Source organism: Pipistrellus hanaki, assembly GCF_964339955.1.
Source record: "Pipistrellus hanaki genome assembly, chromosome: 9".
Classification (NCBI taxonomy): Eukaryota; Metazoa; Chordata; class Mammalia; order Chiroptera; family Vespertilionidae; genus Pipistrellus; species Pipistrellus hanaki.
Genome location: NC_140511.1, coordinates 17,824,818 through 17,840,857, shown reverse-complemented (window position 1 = coordinate 17,840,857; position 16,040 = coordinate 17,824,818). Strand labels below are relative to the sequence as shown.

Sequence of the window (16,040 nt, the reverse complement as noted above, 5' to 3'; positions counted from 1 at the left end):
TCAGGCAGAGGCGGTTAGGGGTTATCAGACTGGCAGGCAGGTGAGCAGTTAGAAACCAGCTGTCCTGGATTATGAGAGGGATGTCCAACTACCCCAAGGGGTCCCAGATTGGAGAGGGTCCAGGCTGGGCTGAGAGGATCTCCCCCCCCCCCCACCATGCACAAATTTTATGCACCGGGCCTCTAGTTCTATATAATAAAACCCTAATATGCAAATCAACCAAATGGCAGAATGACTGGTTGCTATGATACTTACTGACCACCAGGGGGCATTCACTCAATGCAGGAGCTGCCTCCTGGTGGACAGTAGGCTCCCACAGGGGGAATGCTGCTCAGCCAGAGCTGGCTTACAGTTGCACCGGTGGTTGAAGTGGGACTAAGTTGGCAGTCGGATATCGCCTGAGAGGGTGCAGGCTGGGCTGAGAGACCCCTCCAGTGCACGAAGGTTGTGCACCGGGCCTTAGTTTTTACATAAAAGGGACTGGATCAGGCATGCTGGAGTGTTTTAAGTGTAGTAGTTTTCTTTTTCTTTTTCTTTCTGTAACTGGCTGTGATCAATTAGTTTTCAGACACCTCTGCACTCGGACCAGCCTCTTTTTCTTTCTGTATCCCTTAACTTTTTAAAGATTACTTCTGTTGACATGTATCCTACCCTATTCTCCATGCTCACTAACAATATTCATATTGCCAAATAAAAAAACAAATCTGATTTAGGTGAGGAGAGTGTTTATCTGAAAGGATTATTGCAAGGTGTGGGGGGCACTGCAATAGTATAATAGGAAGGAGACTCTTCTCTGACAGGAGGGAGTGGAATGAAAGGGTTCTTGATTGGACAGTAGATCAGAGAATGTCTTACCCCGAGGCAAACATGTTCTCAGGACAGGCCTTATAAGAAGGGGTTACATGCTGGCTCAGGCCTGGAGGGAGAAGAGGAATCTAACCAGTTTGATTAAGGTCAGGGGCTACAGGCAGTTCAGCTAATTATTTATAAGGCAAAGGACATAGACTTGGAGGGTCAGTGTCTGGCTTTGTTCTGGTGACAAAGAGCACCTCTGGGTCTTATCTAAGACGCACGGGGAATGCTGTACTTTGCAGTATGCCACTTCCAAGAACACAAAAATGTAGAAGTGTGAGCGGAGAAATGGCATCAGGTATTACTGGCGGAGTTAGACTGGGTTCAGCAACCTTGGTCCTTGGCTAAGAGCCAAGACTCAACTACAAGCAAAAGTTTATTTAGAAAGAGAGGTAGAAGTGAGCCATGGGAGAAGTGAGCCAGTTGGACTGTGTGGGCTCAGGAAACGAGTTAGAGGCAAAAGAAGGACCCGTGGAGCTTAGGAGAAAGAAAGAAGCTTACACATGGCTGGGGAGAGGAGAGTGGAGAGAGGCCCTGGTGGGCGTGGTCCTTCTCCTGAGGGCTTTTATCTGGAGGCCTCTACCTCAGTAGGACATTCATCAGCTTTCCAGGTGTGTCCCCTCAGGGTTCTGGTCTTCACTGACTGGTCATGACCAGGGCAGATGGTCATTAGTAATGGGAACTGGTCCCGATGTCAGCCATGGCGTTGCCCTGCCTTCGTGGTCGGCAAACCGCGGCTCGCGAGCCACACGCGGCTCTTTGGCCCCTTGAGTGTGGCTCTTCCACAAAATACCACGGCCTGGGGGGAGTCCATTTTGGAGAAGTGGCATTAGAAGAAGTTTACGTTTAAAAAATTCGGCTCTCCAAAGAAATGTCAATCGTTGTACTGTTGATATGTAGCTCTGTTGACTAATGAGTTTGCCGACCGCTGCGGTACCTGACCTTGCTGCTTCTCTGGGCCTGCAGCAGAAACACAACGGAGGCCTACATGCGATCTCTAGAGCTTAACACTTAAGGGAATGGTCCTGCAAGGGCTTGTGTGGGCATCGTATGAAGCTGTTCTCCAGTCCCATTTATACCTCCTCTAAGGGTTTGCTGTAGGGAGGGCAACATGCCAGGGGAGGAAGGTCCGGGGGGATAAACCAGGTGTGTCCCCCCAAGTCTGGTCTGACCCCTCTGTCTTACACCTGGTGCCTCCTTGCCTTTCCCTCTCCCCCTCCTAACACTTCCCTGTATCTTACCCTTTTCACTCAAAAACAGCTAGAGAAAATCCTTTCAAGGTCTGGCGCAGCTCTTCTCCATTCTTTAAATGTCCTCATAATGTTTCACGATGTGGCTGTGAACCAGCACCAGAGGTCAGACCAATAGGGTCACACCGATCCTGGGCCCCGCAACCTTGGTACGTGAATTCTGGCTAGGAAAGAATTCAGAGCCAAGACTCCCACTATAAAATAACATTTATTTGTAAAACCACAGAGGTAGGCAGGCCCTTGCCGGTTTGGCTCAATGGACAGAGTATCTGCCTGCAGACTGAAGGGTGCAGGGTTCGAGTCTGGTCAAGGGCACATGCCCGGGTTGCAGGCTGGGTCCCAGGTTGGGGGAGGAGCGGGTGTGCAGGAGGCAGCCAATCAGTGATTCTCTCTCATCATTGATGCTTCTATCTCTTTCCCCCTTTCCCTTCCTCTTTGAAATCAATACAAGTGTATTAGTAAAATAAAATAAAACCACAGAGGTAGAATAAGTAATTTGTAGAAGAAATGTGCCTAGAAAACAAGTTAGAGGAGTGAAGAAAGGGGCCTTGGAGCTTGGGAGTGAGAAACCTTTGCCGGTGGGAGGAGGAAGGGGGAGGGAAGAGGAAAGGCCTTATGTGCTCCTGGGCTCACTGGGTCCTCGTCCTAAAGGTTTCAGGGTGGAGTCAGGAGAGGTCCCGGGGAAGGTCTTACTAGAATATTCAGCAGCTTTCCAGGTGTGTCCTTTCAGGGTCTAGGTCTCCACTGATTCAATCCATCAGCTCCAGGGCAGGGGGTCATTGTCCAATGCAGCAGGTCCTGAGGCCAGCCTTGGGGTGACTGGTCTGTTTCTGGGCCTGGAGCTGAAGTACAATTGAGGCCTAGATGCTATCTCTAGGGAGGAAAAGGCAGAGGGTCCAAACCCCATGACCAGCCATATGCTAGGGAGGAAAGGTCACCCTGGGGGCGAGTCCCGCCCTACAGCTGCCCTTTGCTAGGCCCCCGGGGCTGTGCACCTGGTGACCTTCTGCAGCTGGCCCGTGGTCCTCGCTCTGCTCCTGGCTGTCTAAGGGCTACCACAGTTGTACCATATTACTCAGTCATCTCTCTCTGGGTGACCATGTTCCTCATTTTCATTTCCCCCCATCTCACTGCAACAATCAGAATAAAATCATGTCACTTAGACTCCGGGGTTCCTGGAGCTGCTACACTCGGGGCTCCTAAAGTTGCATTTCATTCCCCCCCCCCCCCCCAAATCTATTTTCTTTCTTAGAATCTCCTCGCAGAACCGTCCACCTGTTTGACTTTAGATTTATTTGGCTCCTCTCTCACTTCCACCTCCTCCTGCCTGGCCCCAGGGAGGAAGCGGTGGGGGGAACCTTGCTTTTGTCTTCCTGCTCCCCTTTCTCCAAGCAGCAGGTGCCCCCTGAGGTCCTGCCAGTGGGATCAGGAACGCGCGTGGGCCCGGCTCCTGCTCCCCCGGGTCCGCCGAAGCCTCGGAGGGAAGGCGTGGTCAGGCCCGGGCATCCTGGCCGCGCGCCAGGGTTGGCACTTGGCACGGTCCCCTGGGCTGGCAGCTCCCAGACAACTGATCACCGAAAGGCCAGCCCAACACACCCCAGGGGAGGAAGGAGGCACACCACAAAGACACGTTCCGGGATCCTTGCAAGACGTTACCCATGTTTTTTTTTTTTTTTTTTTTTTTTTTTTTTTTTTTTTTTTTTTAGAAAAAGAAACCGAAGTGAAAGCGCCTTCAGTTGCTCTAGGTGGAAAACATGCTTCCTAATTAGTCAGAGGGAGGGGCCAGCCGGGTCTCTCCAGTTTGCAAAGTTCAGGCAGTCGCTGAACCGCGGCTTCCTAAGCGAGGACACGTGGCTCCACCGACCACGTCCCCGCGGCCCCGCTGCCCGGGCGGGAAAGAGCGCCCTTTCCCGCCGCCGCCCCGGCCGGGCTGCGATCTGCCAACAGCTCCCGCCGGGCCCGGCGGACAGTTAATCATTGGCCGCGGGAGGGGCCGGCGCGGGCGGCGGGGACCGGGCGGGCGGGCGCGCTGAGCCCCGCCGGCCTCCCAGGCGCCGCCTCCCGTCTTCCGGGCCCGGGCACATCGGGGGGTTCCGGGCGCATCTGGGGGTTCCAGGCGCAGAGACCGCGGGCGCCCCGATGGAGGCAGCCCCGCCGGCGGGGCCCGGCGCCCCGCCATCCCAGCCGCAGCCGCAGCCACAGGCGCAGGGACCCGCGGACCCCGTCGCTGCCCTGCTGCCCAGGCTGCGGGCCAAACTCTTCACCTGGTGAGTGGACGGGCGCGGGGGCGCGGGGCCGGGGCCGGGACCGGCTCGCAGGTGGCGGCGGAGCGCCCGGCGGGGACTTGGGAGCTGGTTCAGGGGAGACTCCACACGTGCACGGGGATGCAGCGCTTCCTTCACCTGGCTTTGTGCAGCGCTTGGTGCTGCTCCCTCGTCCCTTCCTAGGAACCGCGGGAATGCATTTCAGAGGATTGGGGGGAGGTTGGATAGTGGAGGGGGGGTGGGGGGAAGAGAAGGAGGAGGAATTCGCCCCGTTGGCACCGCTAGGTCGGTCCCGGGTCCCTCCCAGCCGGAGGGGCGAAGTCCCCGGGGATGCCGTGCAGGAGGGGTGCCCACCCCGCGGCTTGGCAAGTGGCTGAGCTCCCGGCGCCGGCGCCGGCGCGCGCACAGCTGCTGCAGCCGAGCCGTCCGACGGGCCGGGCGCCCGCCCTGCCAGGGGTGCCCCCAAGTGAGAAATCGGGGTGAAGTGAGGTGGTGCCGCCCGGACGGACCGAGTCTGGAGCCTGCCTCCTCCCCCGGCCTGAGCGAGGCGGCACGGCCTCCTCCTCCTCCGGGGCGGGGGCCAGGAATGCCTGCGTCTGCTCTCTCTGTGGGACACAGAGGTGTGCTGAGGGACCTAGGGAGGCTCTGGGACCCAGAAAGCATTTTCTGTGGCTGCCGGAGGGCTTGGATCTGGAAATAGAAACAGCCCAGGATCTAAATAATGAAAGACAGCGATTATTGAGCCTTCTCTGGATCCAGTACCGTGCTTAGCAATTTAAGTGGATCATATCGACTCATCCCCAGGACTTCAGAGGAGGGCACTGTTGTTAGACCCACTGTGCAGATGGAGAAGGAATACAGAAGGACAGGCAATCTGCCCCAGGCCATGAGATGGACTCCAAGGCATGGTGCCCGGGAGCTCCAGTCCTCACTGCAGCCTCAGCCACTCCTGCCATGAACTGGCATTTGCCCCCCACCCTGCACACACACACCATCTCCCTTCCCCTGCCAGGTTAACGAAGAGAATTTCAGCGCTCGCTTTGGAAGCACATGAACAAAGATCGTGAACACGACGTCCTGGAAAGTCATACCACTTCTAAAAACTAGATCTATAATGGATGGGTTTTGAGGGGAAAGTTGGCCAAAAATTACCTGGTACCAGGCAGCTGTATGTGTCCTGATAAACGTAACCACAAACGCTCAGCTGGGAGGCAGAGCACTGGCATGGCGAAGGCCACAGATTCATGCCGGACTCACATCCTGTCTGTGCCGCTTACCAGTGGGGTGACTTTGGGCAAGTTGCTCAACTCCTCTGCCCGGTTGTCTTTGTGAAATGGAGACAGTGACAGTACCTGCTCGGGGATGTTGTGAGCATGGCGTGGCTGACTGACGTGGGCAGACAGCTGGCTCCTGCTGCCACTCGCCCCGCACCACCAGCTCTCCATCCATCCTCGGAGACGCCAGCAGCCTGGATGTGGGGGCACACAGTAACAAGGTTTAGCAATGTCTTTTCTCTTAATGGTCTAATATTTAAAAAATCCCGGTATGCTTTACAGTCAGGAATACCTACTAGCTTCCTAACTATGAGATTTCTTCTGCCTTTGAACACCCTGCTTTTGTATCTCTCTTGTGGGTCTTTACTTTCTTCCTTATGTGATAGCTGATGGGCAAAGTCCTTAACAGCAGAATCAAGTCTTTTTTCATTTCGGTATTTCCCACAAGCCTTAGCACAGACGTGAGTGAAGGGATGAGAGATACCATTCTGCCACACACCCTGTCCTCTTCCCTCTGTTGGTCCTATTTATGCTGAGGGTCTTGGGCAGGAGCCTTTCTTGGGTTGGCAGAGCTGTTCAGTTCATTACGGGTTTCATTCTTTTTTTTTTTTTTTTTTTTTTTTTTTTTTTTTTAATATATATTTCATTGATCCCAGAGAGGAAGGAAGAGGGAGAGAGAGATAGAAACATCAATGATGAGAGAGAATAATTGATCGACCACCTCCTGCATGCCCCACACTGGGGATGGAGCCTGCAACCCAGGCATGTGCCCTTGGCTGGAATTCAACCTGAGACCCTTCAATCTGCAGGCTGATGCTCTGTCCACTGAGCCAAACCAGCTAGGGCACTGGTTTCAGTCTTACCTGTGTCAACCAGACACTCGATTCTGGTTTGTAGTTTCTCCTTGCCTTAGCCAGCAATCAGAAAAGTGCTGTTTGCCAGATATCAGCACTCCTTATATTCAATATTTTAAACTCTCAGTATTTAAACTCCCAAGTTTGAGTTTAGCTGCATGAATCACTAACTGTGGCCAGGAGCTCATGAGGGGTGGAGAGGGGTTGGTGAGTTAGATGTGTTATCATCAGATGAACAGGCTAAGATGGATAGTTTGTGACCACACAACCCTTTTCCACTCTTACACCAAAGTGGGATAAGAGTAGCTTGGAAATGGTCCTAAATACAGGGGAAAAGTTTGGGGCCTAGAGCTGGTTCCGTTTTCATTATGGGAGTTATATATTTTAGGTAACCCCATCTACTGATATGCCTGCCTTACTAGCATTACAGAAACTTTCTCTACGATTAAGAATATCAGGCCTGGCTGGTGTGGCTCAATTGAGCATTGTCCCATGCACCAGTAGGTTGCTGGTTTGATACTGATGTTTCTATCTCTTTCCAAAATCAATAATAATAAAAAAAGATTACTGCCCTGGCCAGTGTTTCTCAGTGGTTAGGGTGTTGGCCTGTCCACAGAAAAGTCGTGGGTTCAACTCCCAATCAAGGACACACACCTGGGTTTCAGGTTTAATCTCCCACCCCTACATGCAGTAGACAACCAATTGATGTTGTGTGTTTTTTCTCTCTTGCTACCTCTCCCTCCCTCCCTTGTACTCTCTCTAAAAATCAATGGGAAAAATATCCTCGGGTGAGAATTAACAAACAAAAGAACATCAGATTACTCATTCAATAAAAGTTTATGAATAATTACTGTGTGTCAGGCATCCTATATAATAAAAGCCTAATATGCTAAGTGTCTGACCGTTTGACCAGTCACTATGATATGCACTGATCACCAGGGGGCAGATGCTCTGACCGGTAGGTTGGCTTGCTGCTGGGGTCTGGCTGATCAGGATTGGGTAGACATGCCTTGAATGGCTAGACATGCCTTGAAGCCCTTCTGCAGTCTCTCCCTGGCTGGCCAACCCCTGTGGTCCCTCCCCAGCCAGCTGGCCCCTATCAGCCCCAATCAGCCCCAGTAGGGACTAGGCAAGATGGCCCCGATTGCCCTGATCAGGACTGGGCCAGACAGGTCAGACACGCTCTGGAGCCCTCCCACGGTCCCTTCCTGGCCCTAATTGTGTACCAGTGAGGTCCTTCAGTCTGGCCTGTGCCCTCTCACAATATGGGACCCCTCGGGGGATGTCGGAGAGCCGGTTTCAGCCTGATCCCCGCAGGCCAGGCCGAGGGACCCCACAGTGCTATGCACCGGGCCTCTAGTTCATAATAAGAACAGTTATAAGTTTCCAAGTGGACTATACCCATAATTTTGCTTTTTGTTATTTAGTGTTATGAACTCAAATGACAAATATTCTAATAAGAGGATATAGGTTTCTAGGAGTACCTAAAGATTTATTTAATTGTATGCCATCTAGCAGTTTACATTCTAATACCTTATTCCAATTCTTACATAAAAAAAGTATATTCCTTATAATGACTATAAAATTTATATTTCTAGCAAAAATCTTTAATTATTACTTGATATATTTATCCTTCCCCATTGAATGAATGGTAAGCTTTTTTTTTACCCTGTTCTTTTTGTGGCACAGTACTGAACATGTGTTCATTCATTCATTTATTCATTCATTCCTTCATTCTTTCATTCACCAAACCTTGAGTATCTATTATGGTTCTAGACTAGTCTCTGGGCTACAGAGATGAGGAGGATTTGGTTCCTGTTCCCAAAAGCTCATACTCCAATTATGGTAAGAAGTTATGATCTGTGCTTTAGAGGTGAGCACAAAATACAGAGAGCACAAACAAAAGCAGAGGAGCTCAACAGGGAAGGTGATCAGAATTTGAAGCACAAAAAAGAGGTTTCCAGGTGGACTAGGTGAGGAAGGGCACTCCGGGCTTGGAGGTGCTAGAGTTTTTCTCAAGGGGCTGCAAGGAGCTTGGGGGCGAGGGGGCATGAGCCTGAGGAGGAATGAACAATAGTTGTCGGTGAATCTTCACAGGCACTCCTTGTTATTGTTTAGCAAAGGGCCTGGCCCTCTCTACTCTGTAAAATCAATTAAAAAAATTCTTGCATAAAAGTCCAACTATAAAATGGGCAAAGTAACAGACCCAGTGAGTGCCCAAAGCCGCCAGAAGCCCACCAGCAACTACTCCCCACTTTGCCCCCATAACGAACCCGAGGAACCTCCAGAGAATCCAAAGAGCTCCCCAGTCTGCAGCCCACTGGTGCAGGTGACGGGAGGAGCGGAAATGCTTCGGCCTGAACAAGGAGCAGTGAGATTTCTGAAATAGTAAAGCGGGCCTGGTCTTCAGAGTCAAATAAGCCATCTCAGCGCTGCCTCTGGCCAGCCATGTGCCCTAGGGCAAGTGACCTATCTGCTGCCCAAGGGACTGAGAACACTATTTTCATACGATTGTCTAAGGACTGATGAAATATGAGTGGAATGCCCACCACAGGGTGAATTCTCATTTGGTGGCAGCTGTGGAGCCCTTTGCTTTTATCGGGTCTAGTAATAATTAATGTCGTTTTTAAACATTCGTTTAAAATCTTGCTTGGCGTTGACTTGTATTGACATAACCTTCAAACACGTGGTATCTACAGAACGTGTGAAGTGCAATTAACAAGTTTTGCTTGAAAAAGTTTGTGTTTGGTTTGGTTTTTGTTGCAAAACTAGGGCTAAGAAGATGGCGGATGAAGAGCATATTCGGCACTGCATGCTTTACGAGTTCCAATTAGGAAGAAAAGCAAGTGAGGCTGCAAAAAACATCTGTAGTGCTCTTGGTCAAGATGCAGTTAGCGCCAGAAAATGCCAGCGTTGGTTTGAGAAATTTCGCGAGGGAAATTTTTCGTTAGATGACAAAAGTGGTCGAGGCCGTCTGTCCAATTTTGATCAAGAAGCTCTTCAAGCTCTTTTGGTGCAAAATCCTCAAATTACCCAACAAGAGCTTGCGACAACTTTAAATTGTTCACAAAAAACAATTTCCAATCAATTGCGTGCACTTGGCAAAGTCCAAAAGTTTGGAAAATGGGTTCCTCATGAGTTGACTGACAACAACCGTAATCAAAGAGTCACAATTTGCAGTTCGCTCCTCTCTCGTCAAAACCGTTTGCTGTTTTTAGAGCAAATTGTTACTGGAGAAGAAAAATGGGTGCTGTATGTTAATTTGAAAAGGCAGCCTCAATGGTTGGACAAAAATGAGGCTCCGCAGCCCACGCCAAAACCTGACTTGCATGCGAAAAAAGTGGTGTTGTGTGTTTGGTGGAATTTTAAAGGAATTCTTCATTATGAACTTTTACCATCTAACCAAACCATTACAAGTGCAGTGTATAGTGCCCAATTGGAAAGGTTAGCCCAAGCTTTAAGAGAAAAAGAACCCGCGCTGATTAATCGGAAGGGCGTAATTCTTCACCACGATAACGCACGACCCCATACTGCAAGAATCACTGCTGAAAAACTGCGCCAGTTGGAATGGGAAGTTCTCCCTCAACCTGCATATTCTCCTGATATTGCCCCTTCCGATTACCATTTGTTTCGTTCTTTGCAAAACTTTCTTCTTGGAAAAAAATTTAATAATGAAGAATGCCTCAAAAATGCATTGACTGAACTTTTTGCATCAAAATCACAAGAATTTTACAACAGAGGGATTAAAATGCTTCCTGAACGTTGGGCACAAGTAGTAGAAAACAACAGCAACTATATTGTTGATTAAATTTTGTTGTATTGTTTAAATAAATTCGATTTAGAAAAGTATTAGAAAACGACATTCATTATTACTAGACCTAATATTTGCCATCATGCTGGTTCCTGTGTAGTGAGATGATTTGGGGGCACGCATGGAAGGCATGACCAGAGTCCAATGAGAGATCGTAAAGCCTGAACTGAAGGGGATTGGAGGAGCAGGTGAACCCCAGAAAATTCTGGAAGTGCTGTAGAGATGGGGAATGAATAAGCACTGGCAGCCGTCTCATCTTCTTCCAAATCAGCCATAAGAAAGGAGCAGAGAGCCGAAACCGCTTTGGCTCAGTGGATAGAGCATCGGCCTGCAGACTGAAAGATCCAGGTTTCATTCCGGTTAAGGGCATGTACCTTGGTTGTGGGCACATTCCCAGTAGGGCCTGTGCAAGAGGCAGCTGATTGATGATTCTCTCTCATTGATGTTTCTAACTCTCTATCCCTCTCTGTGAAAAATCAATAAAATATATTTTAAAGAAAAGAAAGAAAGGAGCAGAGAAAAGCAGGAATAACCCAAAGGCTGTCTAGAACTGATCTTGTTGGTAGAGGGGAGAGGACTATAGTCTGGGGCAGAGAACAGCCAGGGCACGTATAAAAAAAGAGTTTAAAGTCCGCCCTTACCTTTCCGCTGTATTCCATGGGGACAGTTACCAGATGTCCCTTTAACAACTCCTTGCTGCTCTGAGAAGCTAACAAAAAGGTTCATCTCTGTCCAGCCTCTGCTTTCCTCCTCCAGAGCAGCTGAGGGCAAACCCATGGCCACAGAATAGCCTGAGGAAGAGGCGCTGGACAACAGCAATTGTCAGGGGTCCTGAGGCACCCAGGGATCCTCCATCCAGGGGTTCGCCCCTCCCTTCTACTTACAGTCACCTAGAGGGACTCAGAACCCGGCCTCAGCATTGGTTCTTTCCGGTACTTGAGGGGACGGCGATGAGAATGCTCACCCCAGTGTTGTCCGTGGAGGCTGGGAGCTGAAAACCTCCTGGGTGTCCATCACTGGAATATCATGGAAGCACAGAATTGTCTGCGGCAGTCAGTTAGACACAATAGGCCAGATCAGTGGTTCTCAACCAGGGGTGACTTCTGTCCCCTAAAGAGACATCTGAATGTCTGGAGAGATTTTGAATTGTCACAGTGCAGAGGGGAGAGGTTGGGGGATGGAGGGTAGGGAGGAGTGTTATACTGGCATTAATTCATTTATTCGTAATTTTGGGTAGCAGTTCTTCAACATTTAATTGGTTTACATCAAACAACTTTATAGTATAGGGCAACCTATGGACTTATTTAGTAGGTCCATTTGCAACTAATCCTGGAGATTTTACCAAGAAAAAAACAACAACATTATTTAAAAGTCTTCATGGTGCATTTAAAACAAATATATGGGACTACTTGCCTTTTAATAAACAACATATCAAACAACATATCATCTTTTCTTCACGATTCAGTTTCATCATTAGGAAATTTATTCTGCTGAGTGGCAGTAATATGCTTGGGGGCATTGAAGTGAATTACTTTTTCTGATGGTTGTTAGTTATGATGTTTTCCTTTACTAAGCATATATCTGGAAGCCTGTGTTCTTTCTAAATTATGACTTTTAACCTGTTAACACTGTAAACACCAACTAACCCAGTTCCTTAGAATTGCTATTCTGAAAATATAAGAAGCCCCTGTATAAATATTCAAATGGTTTTCATTTTAATAAGCTATAGCAACATTTAGTCCACAGATGTGGGGACTTTTTTTTTTATGGATGGTTACAGGAGTCCATGTTAATGAGTCCTCAGATAAAGTGACTCTCCAGAGACACCTGGTTATTTATGTTAATGAGGGAGATAGATTCCATGAAAAACCACAGGTAAGTCCCGAACTTTCTAATCATTCCTCATAAACCAGAGCGTTTAAGGATCAAATCCTTACCGAGAGCTGGAGGCTAGTGTTTTGCTATGATTTAGAGCAGGGGTCCTCAAACTTTTTAAAGTGGGGGCCAGATCACGGTCCCTCAGAGAGCTGGAGGGCCGGACTATATGAACTACTAATTCCTACTATAACACCTCGGCTGGGCTCACTACCCAAAAAACCTGGCGGGCCGGATCAGACTCCTCTGCGGGCCGCATGTGGCCCGCGGGCCGTAGTTTGAAGACCCCTGATTTAGAGCTTCCTAAAAGCAGAACTGGGAGAAGCTTGCCCAGAAGTGTTTAGAAGAACATTTCCTAAGCTTTTCACTATCTCTGGTGTCAAGCCAGAGATAAAAATGATAATAAGCCAATCTTTCTTGAGTACAGCTTACTTAGTGTACCTAGAGGACCTCAGGGTGGACTGACTCACGTAATCTTTACAATAATTTCCCGCAGCATAACCAACATGGGCCAAATAAACAAGGTCTAAGTGTGGGCCGCAAAGAAAACCAAAAACTTCAATTTTCCTAGAAACAAAGGTTTATTTCCATAGAGACATACTGAATACAAAGGGGTGAAATAGATGAGTCATCACTAACATAAAATAATAGAACATTTTAATAAAAATTAATATTTTTTCTTGAACATTAACTTACCAGACACTGAATAACTGCACAAATAAGTGTAAGGCATATAAACCTATTTTTCTTGTTCTCCAAAAGTGAAGTATTTACTGTTGCACAAACCAAATAGGTCAGTCCAAGACTAATGACGTGGCAATTGGCTGCTAAAATATTCGCTGGTAGTTTTAGTGGAGAGAAATGGTGCCCCTGTGTGTAAGGCGAGTATGGGAAATGAATGCAACATGATTATAGTAATCAGTCATTAGCGAATGTTGTAGTTTGTTATTAGTAATCCTATCTAATAAAAGAATAATATGCACATTGACTGTCACTCCAACACACAAGATGGCTTCCCCCATGTGGACACAAGATGGCCAGCAGAGGAAGGCAGTTGGGAGGGACCAGGCTGGCAAGGGAGGTCAGTTAGGAGTTACCAGGCCAGCAGGGGAGGGCAGTTGGGGGCAACCAGGCCTGCAGGGGAGGGCAGTTAGGAGCAATAGGGCTAGCAGGGAAGCAGTTAGGTATTGGTCAGGCTGGCAGGGGAGTGGTTAGGGGGTGATCAGGCTGGCAGGCAGGTGAGCGGTTTGGAGCCAGCAGTCCTGGATTGTGAGATTGGGCCTAAACAGGCAGTAGGACATCCCTTGAAGGGTTCTAGATTGGAGGGGGTGCAGGCTGGACTGAGGGACACCCCGCCCCCCCCCCCCGGGAAGGAATTTCATGCACTGGGCCTCTAGTATATATCTAAAAATCAGAGGACAGAGAATGTCATAAGTAGATTTTATGTCCTCTCTCTTAATTTCATTAGAACGTTCATTAGAACATTAAACTGTAGGATATATAACCTAGTGGGTTGTTGTAATTAATGCCTATTGTTAGAGATGCAGGATAATTTGTATCAATTGATCTCCCTGCATAGTACCATAACCCTCAATAATTTATATATACATTGTTATCAGTGAGGCAATGTGTAGAATGGGAAAAATATACTTACTAATTTTCTGACCTTAGACAAGTTCTTTAACTTCTCCAAACAACTGAAACTCGGTTTCTCACAGGTCTTTATAATCTCTGTCTCACAGAATTTTTGTGAGTTTTAAATGAAATAACATACAGCTTGGGGAAAAGTAGGTTTACAGTTGTGAATATGGGAGTTAATTCTTATATTATTATTTATTTATTATTATATTCTTTTCCATGTGAACAATTATAAATCTACTTTTGCCCCACACTGTGTATAAGCATTTAATATGGCCCCTGACACAGCTGTTTTTATTTAACCACCTCACTCTTGTTAGGATAATAAGAAAGGTGTTTTGGCCGGGACCGGTTTGGCTCAGTGGATAGAGCGTCGGCTTGGGGACTGAAGGGTCCCGGGTTCGATTCCGGTCAAGGGCATGTACCTTGGTTGCGGGCATATCCCCAGTAGGGGGTGTGCAAGAGGCAGCTGATCGATGACTCTCTCTCATCGATGTTTCTAACTCTGTATCTCTCTCCCTTTCTCTCTGTACAAAATCAATAAAATATATTAAAAAAAAGAAAAAAAAAAAAAAAAAAAGAAAGGTGTTTTGAGTCCCTAATGGATGTAAGCAGTGTACGTATGAACCACACTGCTTGATTTGCGCTCCAAGTCCGATTATTTGCTACCTGTGTGATATTGGACAAGTTGTCTAACATCTCTGTGCCTCAAGTTTCTTTATCTATAAACAGCAATAATCATAGTACCTACATCATAGAGTGGTTGGGAGGATTGAATAGATTAAGACTATGAAATAAATGTAGGTATTATTATTCATAATGATAATAACTAATAATAGGAATAGTATAGTGACGATAACAATAATAATAACAGTACTAGATATTGTATGGGTATGTATATAGGGAAAGGGACACAAAAATAGCCGTGTCACAGTTTCTGCATTTATAATCTAGTAAAGCAAATACAACAGACGTGAAACACTACAGGCAGGATGTGGAAAGTGGAGAAAGAGGGTGCAACCCAAATGCCATAGGAATCGAGAGGTCATCATCCTGGAACTAACTACCTTTCTTACTATTTTCCTTCCTACAATTGTTTAATTTTCTGTTTCTTTAGAAAGAATAGCTTAGAGTTTCATTTGGATTTTAATACAGTGCCGCTATTTATTTACCACATGAGTTTGGTTAAAAGTCTTGAACTTTGGCAAAATGATACCTACATTTAAGTGTTGTATGAAAAACCAGTAAATGAATATGTGTAAGAGCTTAGTTCTGTGACTGGTCCTTGCCTCTCTTTTATGGTATAGAGTGCGAGTATTAATGTTTTCCCTATATTTTTGACTATTTAAGAGTCATGCAGGACATCGTATATAAGAAGAAAATACAAACAATTTTCATTTCTGTTGGTTTACTTAAAATTAGTTCTTTTATTTGTGGCTTGATGCATGGTTTTATTTTCCTCCTTGGGAAGTGAAGGAACTGTTTTAATTTAGAATGGGTCCTGATTAGCTTTGTCTGCAGTAATTTTAATAGATTCTGCTCATTTGATATGATAATCTCATTACGAAGGCAATTCATTTAGATGAATGCAAATAGTTATAGCTTTATGATTCAAGTATTGCTTTAAAGTATCATCAGCATAATTAGTTTATTAGTTTCTATTGCTGTCATAACAAACTGATGAAAGTGTAGAAACTTGAAACACCAGCTTATTATGTTACAGTTCTGTAGGGCAGAGATCTGACAAGATCTCACTGGGCTAAAATGAAGTTGTCAGCAGGGTGGTTTTCTTTTCTGGAGACTGTGGGTGGATGGGATTTCCTTGCTTGTCCAGTTTCCAGTGTCTACCTGCGCTTCTTGGCTCATGGTCCCTTCCTCCACCTTCAAAGCCTGTAACCTCTCTCTTTTTCTGTCACATCTTCCTCTGACAGCGGTTTGGAACGGTTTTCCTTTTAAGGACTCGTGTTTGGATTGGGTTTACCTGGATAATCCAGGATAATCTCCCCATCTCAACGTACTGAACCGTAATCGCATCGGCAAAGCCCCTTTTTGCCATGTAAAAGGAAAAAGCAGTTTTCCTATACTCAATACTTCTGATAACAAATGTGTGGGTTTTTTCTTTTTCCTCACATCAACCAATTCTTCAGCTCTCCAGACACTAACTGGATATCTTATGATTCACTTATGACACTAATGACACTAATCTAAACACGAGTCCTTCA

At 47.0% G+C, this 16,040-nt stretch overlaps 1 protein-coding gene across 1 annotated transcript in view; it reads left to right on the top strand.

The window, feature by feature from the left end:
• The first annotated feature begins 3,973 nt into the window (after nt 1-3,973).
• The window catches only part of SLC35F2 (solute carrier family 35 member F2), a 39,574-nt gene continuing 27,507 nt past the window's right edge, over nt 3,974-16,040 (top strand). Inside the window, exon 1 of the mRNA XM_084895153.1 lies at nt 3,974-4,369. Within this exon, the coding sequence (XP_084751279.1) occupies nt 4,242-4,369 (128 nt within the window). The 5' untranslated portion in view covers nt 3,974-4,241. The remainder of the gene's footprint in view (nt 4,370-16,040) is intronic.